The sequence below is a fragment of the Falco cherrug genome, chromosome 9 (genome assembly GCF_023634085.1).
Source record: "Falco cherrug isolate bFalChe1 chromosome 9, bFalChe1.pri, whole genome shotgun sequence".
NCBI classification, from domain to species: Eukaryota; Metazoa; Chordata; class Aves; order Falconiformes; family Falconidae; genus Falco; species Falco cherrug.
Genome location: NC_073705.1, coordinates 27,291,636 through 27,305,995, shown reverse-complemented (window position 1 = coordinate 27,305,995; position 14,360 = coordinate 27,291,636). Strand labels below are relative to the sequence as shown.

The 14,360-nt window shown below is 40.7% G+C and overlaps 1 protein-coding gene across 7 annotated transcripts in view; it reads right to left on the bottom strand.

The window, feature by feature from the left end:
* NT5C2 (5'-nucleotidase, cytosolic II) overlaps window positions 1-14,360 on the bottom strand; it is a 63,290-nt gene that overhangs the window by 20,972 nt on the left and 27,958 nt on the right. For all 7 annotated transcript variants that reach the window (XM_055720135.1, XM_055720136.1, XM_027802515.2 and 4 more), the window contains one exon: window positions 10,345-10,418. In XM_055720135.1, the coding sequence (XP_055576110.1) occupies window positions 10,345-10,418 (74 nt within the window). Of the gene's footprint in view, window positions 1-10,344; window positions 10,419-14,360 lie in introns of those variants that run through there.

Genomic DNA, 14,360 nt, shown 5'->3' with positions numbered 1-14,360 from the left:
AGCAATGTCTATCAAAGGAGACCCTAGACTAATGTCCCAAAATAGGCTAGATCTGTTCCTGGAGCTTTCCATTCTGTCAACTGTGTGTAGTCCCAAAGCTGGGCATTTGGGCCAGCTACCACCAGGATCTCTGTGACAGTCACTCCTCCATGACCAACCAGACCACTAACTATTTCACACAAGCACCAAATACTCATTCCCTGGCACTTCTGATCACCCGACCTGCAACTCCAGCTGAGAATCCAGAGGGAACGAGTGAGTCCTGGAGGTGTTTGGGACACTGGACTTAATTAAACAATAAACCCCACTGAAGCAACAATATGAATTAAACATATTAGTAAGTGATGGGCAGGCATTTCACACACCTACAGCTTAAGGAACGTTTGGCTCAGCTGTAGGGCCAGAGGTCTGATGATTCCCAGAAGTAACCAGGTAGTGAAGAATGCTATCTGACCTCTCTACATACTGACCCTCCTTTCAAGTTATCTATTATCTTCATAACCCATTACAGAGCAATGACAGTTTTCATATATAATTAGAAAAGAAGAGGATTTATGGTCTAGAATACTAATGACTTCATCTTCCACGTTACAGGGTCTTTTCTAACCAGGGGAGGTATTGTCAGGCACCGTCATTGAAATGTAATGAAAAGGAAATAGCTATGTTTCAAGCTATGCTGCTCTGTTAAACTAATGCATTAATTGCACAAAAAGGAATCTGAAATGCTACATTTAAGTTCCCACCTGAGTGTTAGCTTCCCTTTGGTTTTGACGGCAGAGTCAGACTGCTCAGGTCTGACAGGAGCCCAGAGTCACTCCTGGCTTGCACATTTTCCCCTGGAAACATGGCAGAGGATTTTCTTTTCCATAATAACTGGAAACCCTGCAGAGGTACCTGTACTGTGGGAGCCTCTGTACAAGCATACTTGGCTGGCTTGGCAATCCCAGGAGCAGAGATAAGCACAAACCTCCAGCTCCCTTGCCTTGCATTTCTCTTTCCGAAGACCCATCAACTGTTACCTCAACTTCTGCCATAGCCGCTGCAGTCATTTCACTTTATAGCATCCTCACCAGACAGAAAGAGAAAAATGGACACTCCTGTTCAAAGCCCTGTTGTGTACAGCACTGTTTTCAGTTCATCTCTGCCCACATGAACACGTGGCTCCCTGTATGCAGGGCAATGGAGTCGTGCACATTTGTGCTGCGCTGACCTGGGAGCTCAGTGCCTGTAAACAAACTGACAAAAGTGGTAAACGTGAAATCCCAAACAAAACCCATGGGACAACTCATATGTTTTCAATTAGGAACGCAGTGAATCACTAACTTGCCATTTGTTGATGATGGACTTAGCTGAACTGTGACCATAAAGGATTTGTCTGTGTTCAAAACAAGCTGAAAAACAGCCAGGAACAGACCCCAGCCCTCTTGACTCTTGGGTTTTGATTTTAACCACTAGACCATAAATAAAAACGTACTGTATTATGCAAAGTAGAATTGTAGTATTTCAGCCTATACTTAAATTGAGTTTTCATAGTACCCAAACAAACAAAACGGATAGCAACAGTATATTTCATTTCTTTGCATTTTTCAACCTGAAATAAGAAGAAACTGCTGCCATATTGATCATAATTTTCATTTACCCAAAGAAACCTTTTCAAACACTAAGTTTTCTGTGCAGTATGACAAAGCTGAGCTTTAAGCACACTTCAATATTTAATGTACCTTTCCTATGTCACTAGAAATTATGTCTTTGTCCTGATCAACAAACAAGATCTTGAGAAAGGCTCCAGGTGCATCCCAGGATACTTTCATATGCTTAACACACAAGCTGCTCTGCTGTGCATGAACAGCCAGATCTTGCACCAAGCCTCTCGTGGCCACCAATGTTTTTGACAGCAAATCTGCTAGTTTTTGACAGCAAATCTGCTAACAAGAGTTAAGGCAAGACTCACTAATCATCAGAGGGTTGAATCTTTTGGATCTGAGCTTCAGTGGCTCCCCAGCACCCTTTTCTGTCAATGTCTAACACAGGGTTCTGAGTGGAAACCTACAGAGAAGCACAAAGGCTTTGCAGTCCCCAGCTGCAGCAGTGCCCATAAAGCAGCTATGCATCCACTCTGCAGCCCGAGACCAATGGAAAATTCCTTACCTCTAATACTCCTGCAAACATCCCCAAGTACACAGCACAGCTTTCAGCTCTAAAACCTCTAACCTGGAACCGTATCAGCTCCTATTCTCCCACTCTGCATGCTAAAAGGATCTGTAAAGACAGGATTTGTTGTTGCCTCAAGGACTGACACAGGATTGTTATGTTCAGCTTGGCTCTGAACTGCTGGGTCTACACTTCAGGTTGGTTTTAGCGCTGCACTTCTACTTGTTTTAAAAACAAGTTGTCAAGTATCATCAGCTTTAACTCTTCCCAAAGCAGGCTTATTAGTGCTCTCATTGGTATATTCCAGATATTTTTAGCTTTCTGCTGCTGCACTTTGTTTGCCTTTGATGTAACAAAGATTTGGGCTGTTTGGATATGCCTCAGAGACTGGCAAAACAAGAGCTTAGTGTTGGAAAGATTTCTCCTGCTGAATAAAAATGCATGGCTTGAGGTAACAACAGCAGCACTGAGGTCACATTTTGCATGTTGAGAGAAGCAATTCAGACGGACTCTGCATTTCAAGGAAACTTCAGTTTGTCTTTTTTAACAGTTGGCATAACATTCCTTTGCACTGGAATAGTATTTTGAAGATGACTACATAGTCACCTGTTCTTTTATGGGAGTATTTTATGGTTTCCCCGACAAAAGAATCTTTTTTTTTGTGCTTAACAAGTGGCCTTCACAAGTTACCCCTCTCAGATACAGCCCACTGGGAGTCATAATCCCATATTGAAAATATCCCTGCATTTCCATGGAAACAAACTAGTGTGCCAAAGTATGGGCTTAGTTCTTCAATGAAGACTCCTGAACAGGGAAGAATGATCGCATGAGCTTCGTGTTCAAACATAATTTGCTAGCATCTAGAAATAAAAAGGAAATTACTTAAAGGTGTGGTAGCTATTTATACACTATATCTAAGGCATTGTTCAGGTGTATCAGTGTCCAAACAGATCCAGCTTCTTATTTCTCTCCGTATTTGCGTAAGAAAGTGAGCCTCAAAAGCTACACATTTGTTTAACAGTGTAATCCTGGGCTTATATGTAGCACAAGTGCCCACGCTGTCGATAAGCCACATACATAAGTTTTTCTGTAGTGTGCTAAAATAAGGCATTCACAAAGCAATAGCACACATGTGATCTCACAGTTAAAGCCTTCTGTACTCTCAGCTCTGGTTCCTCCTACAGAGTAAGCTGTTTGTGTCATCACAAGGGCATTTGCAACTTAATAGTACTTCTGTTGTGGTTATTAAGATTACTAGATAAGGGGGTCTATTAGAGTGAAAAATACCTCCATACTTCCATTTCTGGCAGTACACCGACAGCCTGCTGACCCAGCTTGCTGTATTCTCATGTTTTTAAGAGCAAGAAAACAGAATGTAGCAGCTTCTGAAACTTTCCTTACACTGTGAAGCCTTGTTCTTTCAGCAGCTTCTGTCTAACGCTGATTCTTCAGGAATCCACAGACAGCAGATTAGCAGTTTGTCAGTTGGTGATTTACTGGGAGGGAGCAAGCAACACATGCTTTCTCCACTCCTCATTCCCAATGCCAGCGTGTGAGATCCCACAGCTCCAGACCTCAGTTTGCTCATTACACAGCTTTAAATGGTCAAGCTCCCGAAGAGCAGCAACACAGAGCTGGGACAATACCCACTCAAGCACTGCACTGGTATTTGAAAAAACACCTTGCTCAGAGCATATTAGGAACAATTTAGCTTCTCCATCTGCCTTTAGCTTTAAAACACTAATGGCTAAACCAGCCTCTGAAATCTGCAAAATCTGCACCTGCTGAACTGGAAACATGCAAATGTGAAAACGCAGACAGCAGATGTGCCATAGTCAAGGCATCTCTCATTTTTTGTTGGGACAGTTTGAAGGCTACTGTTGTCACATCTACAGATTCCTTTCTCTAGCCACCATTCTATTTCTGTATGACACAAAGAATTATATTATCCACAGAACCAAGACGAAGCAAAACTGCTCCCCAAAGGAGCCTCAAAGCCCGTAGCCCTCACATCATGATGAAACTAAAGACAAACCTTCAATCTAAGCAGGAGAGCCTTGTTAGAACATTTGTATCAGAGCCCAGTACCTATAAACCGACAATAACAGTATCTGAACAAAGAACAACTGTTTCTTTGTAGTTGCTTATGTTACAAAGCTCAGCAGCTCCTTAAAGTATTCGGTTCAATCTTTCATGTATAAAACTCCCATGTTTATACTTCATCTGTGCAATCCAGAATTTTTTTATACAAGGTACAAATTCCTTAGTCCCATCTCTCAGTTGTGGAAAACAAAGCACAGAAAACCGGTACAACTCAGCTGCAGTAAAAATACTAGAGCAACTGAAGAACAAGTCCTCAATTCAGCTGCCACGTTTCCTCCCAGATCATAGGCAGCAACAAGCCAATCCTGCCTTCTGGCTGAGTGCATTTTTTCCACAGTCAACAGGTAAAAAAAAAAATTTCAAAAATAAAATGTGGGTGTGAAAAATCTCCCTCTCCTCCAAACTGCAGGGATGGCTTAGACACAAAGACCTACTTGAGGAAGGGGCAAAACCTGTTTACGCATGTTGCACTTTGGAGCAAGCTGGGAAAGGCTAAAGCTGTCTTTCCTGTGTCTCTTCCCATGTAACAAGAAGGGAAATGCTACAGTTGAAAGCATAAGCAATTTTGCAATAAAATCTTTGCAGTGCACCAAATCTTGGCATTAAGTTGGCAATGTTTCCAGGACACAAGCTATATTCCAATCAGATTATGTTGTATTAATCACATTTGCACACAACAAAACCAGTATTTTTCAAGCCTCATTTCCCCTTTTCTTTTATTGAAACAGTTTTCAGCAGCCAAGGATAATTTCATTATTGATTTCTGAAGAACATGAAAGCAGCAGTGATTTAAGTACAGGAAAAGCATTCCAAATGAAAGCATCCTGCCTACTGGCATTACATCTTATCTAGCGCAGAGATAGAAAACTTTCAACAATGCCGTAACTTTTGGAGAAGGAGGGTAGTCACAGAGGAATCTTTTCAAGCACAATTGAGTTTGTAATTCTTACTAATTCCCTCTCCATCTGCCAATGGCCCAGTGTGAAATTACTGCCAGTTTGAGTGCCCCACTGCTTTAGCCCTGCTGCTGTCAAGGGACATCTATCCATCACCTCATTGTGCAACCTGTCCCATTTAAGAGCTAGTAATGCCAAGGCCTCCTGCATTACTTGGATCCAGACCTACTAATTACAAGTGTGGCTCACATGGAGAAGGAAGTAGCCAAATAAAATGCTGCATGAAACCAATTTCTCTGCTGCATTTCCAGCTAGCCTCACCAACTCCTAATCTCAGGTGAGTGTTGCAGTGAAGATTCTACCGATATACCTTCGTCTTTCTTCCTACAGTTTGCAGTAAACACAAAACAGAGAAGGTTGTGAATCTTTTGGATTACATGCAACATTCTCCTTGACCAAAGCATGGGCTGTTTTGAAAGTACTAGTAAAACAGGAAGGCAGATCAGAATTGTTACTGACAATTGGTCTTCTAGCCGGTCAGGATGAATAAGCAGAGATGAATCATTCAGATAATAAAAGAAACTACTAGTTAGCAAACAAAAATGCACTACAAAAGGACTCTCAAATCTCTAACTTAAGGATTCAAAGAGGAACTTTGCAAAAATTCTCAGTTCTGCCCTAACAGCAATCGCAGCCCTTCACAGCTATTTGCAGATCCTGGTGTAACACCGTTGCTTTCCAAGGAGCAAGGGAACCTCTGGGAATCGGCATGGGCCTCGCTTCTTGGCTGGCAGGCAGCAAGGTCAGTGGCAGAGAATGAAGGGTTGCTGGGGTGATGGCTGCGTAACATCACAGGAACTTGTCTTAACCTCTGCTAACAGCAAGGGCTGAAACAGATGATGGATCCCACTTGGGTCAAGCCATCCAAGATTTCAAGCAGCGACTCTTTAACTAAGCACACAAACCACAGTCAAACACTGCTTTCTTCCTGCTCCTTCAACTTTCCTCCCAGGAACACCTAGCTTAAAACAACCCCATTTTTTTATGTATTAAATGTGATTCACTAACACAAGCAAACCAAAAAGACTGAACAGGAAGGGGACAGTCAGTTTCATATACAATACAGATTTTTGAGCCTCCAGGATTAGTGTATCCAGCACATAAACCTAGTGAGACTTGGGAGTTTCTATACATGTAGATCTTATTAACTCCATGAGGATGCAACAGCAACCTTTTATGGAAAAACAAGGAATCTAAAACCTGTGAGAGTTATTTCAATTTGCTTTCATTTTATTTTGAGCTCCCAGCAGTCAAATTAATTCCAGCTGTAATCACAGCGGTTATGAATTCAGCAATTTAATGTCCATAATTTTTCAGAAGAGGAGGCAAAAGCCTTCTGGCTCTTTTCTTCAAGACTTTGTTTGCCCAACCCACCCATTAACAGTATTTCTCAACCCTATGCAAGGAAAGAGACAAACCCTATGCAAGGAATGAGAAAACATAGAAGTTATTAAAAAGAATTCAAAATTTAACGTAATTTTGACTTGAAAACAAACAAAATTACTGTGGCAATGCTATATCAGACAGCCTTGATTGTTTTCAATTTTAAGTTGTGGTCCTTTAATTTAATAAGGCTAAGAAATACTACCCTACAAAACAACGCATGAAATCATATTTTACGTACAATGTAACACGATGATACTAAAACTGCTGTCAGTTGGCAAGCTGACATTCTCAGTCATGCTAGTAGTAGAACACATGATCACTGCAGAATATGTGTAGTACCCGTTACAATATACTTAAAAATTATAATGCCATGTCCCTACCAAAATTAGATTATTCTAGACAGAAAACAGTGTTACTGGAAGTAGGTTTGTGTCCTTAAACTCATAAAGTACAAAACCAAAACTGTTTCAAACTTCTGAAGTTCAAAGTAAGTCAAGTGATTCTGACTTCTTTGGTACTCAACAACTTCCTAAGCAAGACTTACGGTGCTGCCAGTGGCCACTGATTGGGGAAGAACGAAGAGAGAAGAATGACAGAATCATAGAATGATTTGGGTTGGAAGGGGCCTTAAAGATCATCTAGTTCCAGTGCCCTGCCACGGGCAGGGACACCTTCTACTAGACCAGGTTGCCCAAAGCCCCATCCAACCTGGCCCTGAACACCTCCCGGGAGGGAGCATCCACAGCTTCTCTGGGCAACCTGTTCCAGTGACTCACCACTTTCACAGTAAAAAATTTCTTCCTAATACCTAATTTATATCCGCCCTCTTTCAGTTTAAAGCCACCCTCCCTTGTCCTGCTGCTACACGCCCTTGTAAAAAGTCCGCCTCCAGCTTTCTTGTAGGCCCCCCTTAGGTACTGGACAATGTGACAATGTGTTTTCTTTTACTGACACCGCAGCCTCCTCTTCACAAGACAGTAATTCAGGGTGTCCCAAAATAATAATAATTCTTTTGACATGTCAAAGCGTATGACTGTCAGCTATGGGATGAATGTCATCAGTTTATTTCTGATGTGAAAGTTCACAACAGAGAGTGGGAAAAGGATCTGGCATGTAGTTTTTGGCAGAGTCAATGGCTCTGACTGCTTTCAATCATTAACTGTGAAGATTGTGCTTGGGATATTTTTAAACAACTTTACAGAAAAGTGACTTAGCAATATCTGAAAGTACAAATGCAGAAAACTAGATGAGGAGCTGATGACACTGGATACGCTTCTGTTCTTCTTCCTTGGTCTATTTAAATGTCTTGAATGGTGTCCAAAAGGCTTCTGCTCAGCATGCGCCATCTGGTATGCAGATGCCATTTCCAGATGTTAAAATACAGATAAAATAGCTTTTTACATTGTTTTTTCTTTTTTAATCTAGACAGTAGCATGTCCATGTCCATGTGAAAAGGTGTATAAGAGATAACATGCCAAGAAAGAAAACACAACAGGGTCTAATGAATGCAATATTCACTTGCCTCAATTTATTATAATTTCAGATTAATTTATTATAATCATATTCTAACACTACACTCTTTAAAGCCCCTGCAACAAATAAGTAATTTTTCTTGTGTGCAACAGTTATATATAGCAAATAATGGTCAGATAAGAAAAGCACACACGGAAAAGAAAGGATGACTCTGAGACAGAGGAAGACAAACAGGGAATTTTGTATGTTAATTTGCCAGTCAAGTGAAAAGAAAGGAAAATAGTACTTACCAGGCATAATGGTTTTCATCTGCAAAAGGCTTTCCAACCTAATTACATTCTCACAGCTCCTTGTAAAATGATCTGCAAGTATTATCTCTGTTGTACCACAGAGGAAGTCATAGGACAGCAGCTTACTCCAGAGCAGTCCAGATTTCCAGTTTTCTGCTCGGACCACATCCTATTTCTTTTTCTGCACCATACCCTATCACTCAACTCCCCTGAATGTACCGACCCTGACTGCTTAACTGTTGCACTGTGATCTTCCAGCCTTGGAATCCCTAGGTTTCTATGTCCCTGGGTATTGTTTTAGAATGCTTGTAACATTCACATTTTTTCCTCTCATCAACCAAGTAACATTTTGTGGATAACAACACATTTGCTCTGTGTTTACAGGAACAAGCAACACTTGAGTAAAATGAACAGTCGTAGAAGTGAGGATAGTGCTGAAGCTCTCCTTCTGTCAGGATGAAAGTTAGCAACATGCTTCATGCTCCATGCCAGTCCCACTGGGATCAACTGAGTCCTTGGGAAATGCTGCCAGTTTGCAAAAGGCACAGAAGTTGTTTTTCCATTACAGAAGTGAAACTTAGAAGTTTTTTTTTTCTTTTAAGCATTTGTTCTTGAACAACTGTTTTGCACTCCTTAAAGGCAATGCCACAAGGCTGTCACAGCTGGGAAACACAAACACTGAAAGCACGTGCCTGGAGTCAGATCCAGGACAGCTTAACAACAATACACTCCATGACTTAAAAAGTGGCAGGAACTTTAAACAGAGGTATAAATGAGGTGCTGAATAACTAAACCTTTTATACATAACTACTGCTTTCATGGGTAACTGCTTGAAAGAACAAAAGCAAGTGATCTAAATACAAACTGCAATTACCTGCCACAGCCTCCAGAACTACTCCTTGCAGCATCGTGTTGAACCTTGAGCACATGGAAACCTTCCTGCCCTTTGCTCAGCCACTGACCGTGGCTCCTGTGACCCTCACACTGCCTCTAGCCATATTACTCATCTCTCATTCCTTCTCAGTAAACACAGTAACTAGATGACCATAGTCGACATACTGCATTAACCTATTATTAGGTGACCCTGACGCTCTACCTCACATTTTCTCAGTTTATATTCACAATTCTAAATTGAAATATCAAGGGTGATAGTAACTTCTTATCTGCAATCTTGGAAGTGGTAATGAGAAAGAAGGCAGGATTGTCCATGACATCCTCAGTTACAGCCTGTGTGATACTATAACCTAAGAAAGTGGAAGTGGGCTTTTTATCTCTTCCTTCCTTAAAATACATAACATCATGCAAATCTGATTATGCAGAAAACAGTAACTTTATCTCCTCCCTTCATCAAAAGCCTCAGAGAACTTACCTGTTCTGTATTTGAAAGATGGAGAAGTCACGCAAAAAATTTCATGAAACTAAAAGGTCTTATGCAACTTCCCAAAGGCTATCTGCCATAAGGAATGCGCAAAGCTTTCTAAAATAACTTGTTCAGCTGACGCAAGACACTCCCCCTGCCTTGCCTCTTCTCAAAACAAGTCACTAATGTGGCCAAAGGAGAAGAGAAAAGAGGAAAACCTGTTCTGACCCTGCCAGGACAGAGGAGAACCGGCTGGCTAAAAATGTAGCCTGCCATATGCACCAAGGATAAGAGAAATCACCTTGTTACTCAAAGCCAGGCTTGCAGGGGCAATATCAAAATATAGTGGGATCTCAGGAAGCAATTAGACTTATTAAGCTTTGGTTTCCTTGACAGCCATAATCACTTCAAACTGTACTACAACACAACTTGTGACCAAATACAGCTTGCACATAACAAATTTAAGGCAAACACCTAAAATGAAAGTTCAATTAATAGTGAATTATATATTTGCTAATAGAAGAAGCACCTGCTAACTGAAGCAGCCCAACCAATAACTGGTTTTCGCTCAAGAAGAGGCAATATTCCAAACTAAATCAATGACAAAAAAAATTAAGATACTCACCAGCAAGCGTATAATCCATATCAAAACCAAAGCACTTTATCTTTTCCATGGCTAAACTTCTATTTACAAAGACCCTGTAAAAAGAGAAGGAATAAAGCCATGGGTATGAGCATTTTCAAAATAATCACTTTTTAAACCAAAACATTCTGCCAGCTGTCAGGATGTCTGGCTCTCTTAGGTCAACATCAGAAAATATACCTGAAAACAGAGGCAAGTTTCATTTTTTGCTGTGAGTTCTCCTGAAGCAAAGCCATGACTTTGCAGGGTTGTTCTAATTATTGGTATGCTGTCTAAAGACATGCACGCATGCATGCACACACACACACGGCTTTGCATGTGACCTGCAAAAATTCCTAAGAATAGAAGCGCAAAATCTCCTGAAGCAAAATTCAGAGCTCAAGTGAAAGGAAACTGAAAGCAGAGGACAGGAAGCAATACAATTTGCTTGATTAAAACAAATTATTACAAAGAGGCAACAAGGAAAGAAAAATAACATTTCTGTGAAAAAACTCACAGCATTTGAGCCCTCTTTGGAACTATGTCTGGAAATTGCAAGCAAACTTATGCAGATCCATTTCTGTATTTGCACCAACAACATTAAAAAACATTTAACAGAGCTCTGAAAAACAGCGCCTGAGATAAATTTTCATCCACAAGAATATGCTATTTCTATTGTGAAAAATTTTCTTCTTAATTATAAGTCCCCTGCAACTCCCTGACAAAACTGCTACTTGTTAAATTCCACTTTTACTATTAGTGCCTATTGCAATGAGAATCTAAGCTGAATACTTCCAGGCCCTTTTTTATGACAACATTTTAATACACCGTATTCAATTTAGTTCAAGTAAATAACATGGTAAAGAAATAGGTCAGAGAATACAACAAAAGCTTTTCTTGCTTCCTGTTCCAACTACCACAGTAACTAAGCTGCTTATGTTTCTCCAGAACTTTAAACCATATAGCAGATCTGTAATTCAACAAGACTTCTCTCTGCTGTCTGTCTTATCTAACTTTAAGAACGAGAATCACAACTCAGCTGCAGGATGGAAGCTGAGCTCCTCAACACGCATCTTGGACAGAAATCCCATGTACTGCACAAGCTGTGATGCCGAGACAAAATCGTCCTGAAGGAGAAAGTCCCAGTGCCTTCACCTGTACTCTGATTTCAGTATGTGAAAATCTCCAAATATTTAATGAGTGCATTGCCGTCAGCAGAGTAATAATCCTCTTAAAAACTGAAATCGGCAGCACTGCCGTGTAGGAGGAGTGGCGCAGGGACAGCGATACAGCAATGGAGAGAGCAAGTGCAAAACAAGGCACTCGTACATTCTGAAAAGCTGAAAGAAACCACTGGGCAGTTCTCCGCACGCACGTTCCGGGCAGGTGGCCGGCATAACGTGCCCATTTAACCGCCCGTGTCAATCCAGCACAGCTCGCATTTTAACAGCAAACTGCTAACATGAAACTATCACGCTTCTATGCAAGTCGCCTTACCTCATCTTTCACCGATGTGCTCCTTGTTTAGTTTGCAGCCGTCTGATTCATCTACTTGTCTGAATCATATTACACAATTCCTTTAAAGCTTCCCTAGTACCAATGCAATTTTGCTTGGATCTGATTTGACTTCAGAAGATCATTATGTCTGAACCAAGCCTTAAAGTACTGTATATCTTCTTGGACAGTGTTCTAGAAAACACATCTGTGGCTAATTTAACCAGTCACTGGATATCGTTGTTGTTCCACACAAATCCACTTGGAATACAGTTCCTCTGGCAATAGCACACTTTCCCCCTAACCTTGTACACTCTCTCTGGGAGTCACAGTTTCCTGGCAAAGTGCCTGCCTTTGACAATGGGGCTTGTCACTAAGGGGCCTCAGAGGTTATAGATGACGCTCTTTTCTGATAGATTTATGTATTACCTAAACAAGACAAAGTGATGGGGAAAAAAAACTGGACACTGGTAAAGAAATGTCTTTTGGAAATATGAGATGGGATAGTAAATCACTAAAAGTCGCTGTTGAGATAGCTGGCTTTTGAGAAGGTGGAGCAAATTATCCAAATCTGCAACTTGAATCTGTTTGTCTTTTAACCTTGAGATAGCCCTGACTTACATGAAGCCAACGCAAAAGGCTATTTGGTACTAAACACAGTCTCATACTTTGTAACGAAGATGATTACATTCTGTTGCTGCTGGTGCCAGAAAGCATTACTTATTAGCTAATTCAAAGACACAATTTCTGATGTCACATGTGTGCAGTTTGTTTCTGCAAGTGGAGAGCATTAACAAGGAATAACATACCTCTGGGAGACACTAGCAACAGTTTTTGTCCAACCGGTGGAGTCCAGTTTTTGTTCCTGCCTTTAGGCTTAACCCCAGAGCATAGTTTTCCATCCCTCTGAACAGGACAGGAATAGGAAGGGAAATTTAAAGAAGCTCAGAAGAGCATTTCAGAATTGCAACATTTGGGAACAGTTTCCCAAATGAGGACAAAAAACAAGCACTAAGATGGAGCTGAATGCGCTTATAAAAAGGGTAATACGACAGTGCCTGTGAAAGGCGAAAACAAGGGAGCTGTGACCCAAGAGATCTCTTCCAGTCCAGCCTGCCTATGTTTAGATGATGACGACACCAAACTGACCAAAAAAATTGGAAAGATCTCCAAGCCTCTGACATTTTTTCATTGCTTGCTTTCAGAGTATTTACAAACTGAACCCCGGGACTGAAAAAAAAAAAAAATAATCAGCACACATTGATGCTGAAGATCTGGAAAAGTTTACTAAATGCAATGAAAAGAACATCTATTAGCATATTTCTGTTCCAAAATAAGTCTTATGACTAAACCACGAAAATTACTATACCAGCCCCACTCTTGGTAACAGCTGGTGAAGATCTCTTTCTCCATCAACTCGTAAATATTGCCTATGACCTAGAAACCATAAGTGGCAGGGTCTAATCATGCCCCAACAGTGCACAGGACCTGGCAGGTTTCAAGGCGTCCTACTGACTGATTTGACATGGTAATTACTTCATCCACCGATGCTGGAGTGAAACAGAGCAAATATTTTAAAAAGCTAAAGAAGGCTATTGCACAACACGTTCGGGACAGGAAATGAGAACACTTTCATCAATTTAAACTTGGATGTGCTTTGGCAGATTAAATGGCAGACTAAACAGTGGCAAAAAACCCTGGAACCGATTTCACTTCTCTTGTGAAGGCCCAGCGAGATACTGGGTTATTTTGTAGGCACTCGGGACCTCAACTTTAAGTCCTGATAAAGACATCTCCCATGCACAGTGCCCCCCTAGACACAAGAGACTAAGTAGATACTTACAACTAGTTACTCCCAGAAGCTGACCAACTTAATTCAAGGGGTTTACTCAAAAGCAGTAAATAGCTGCAGTATCCTAGAAACTAAAGATAAAATTTGAGATTAAATCACCACAACAGTTTCTGGGAAGAACCAAGTGCTTCTCAGAAGCTGCAGACTTGGCCCATTTCAAACCTTTGCTTAGATCCTAATCAAAAGTTTGCTCAGACTGATTTCAAGAATACTGGTCAAATGTCTTTGTTGGCTACCAAAATGTAATGTCTCCACAGAAGACACAATACAGAGAAAAGACAACAGCTGTTTTTTAATGACTATAAAGCAAAACCAACACTAAGACCCTAAGAACCTTAACCACCTGATAAAAAAGATCCTCTAGTCTCTAAAGGAAAGGATGAGATGACAAGTTTTTTACAGCTCAACTAGATAAACAGCAATGAAAGAAGCTTCCAAATTAGAAACAGTTGAGATAAAGTCAGAATACGAGGAAAACTAAGATCACCCATCGTTTTCAGGCAAGGAAGTTTTAATTTAAAATCATTTTTCCACTTGCCAAAATCAGAAGAAATCACACTTTTGCTTCCCCCAATTTTGTTTGTTTCCATCCAGAAAATAATCATTTTAACTAAGAGCACTGAAGCTAAAAATTAAGCTGATCTAAACATCTAACTGCACTGGGGAGTAAGAC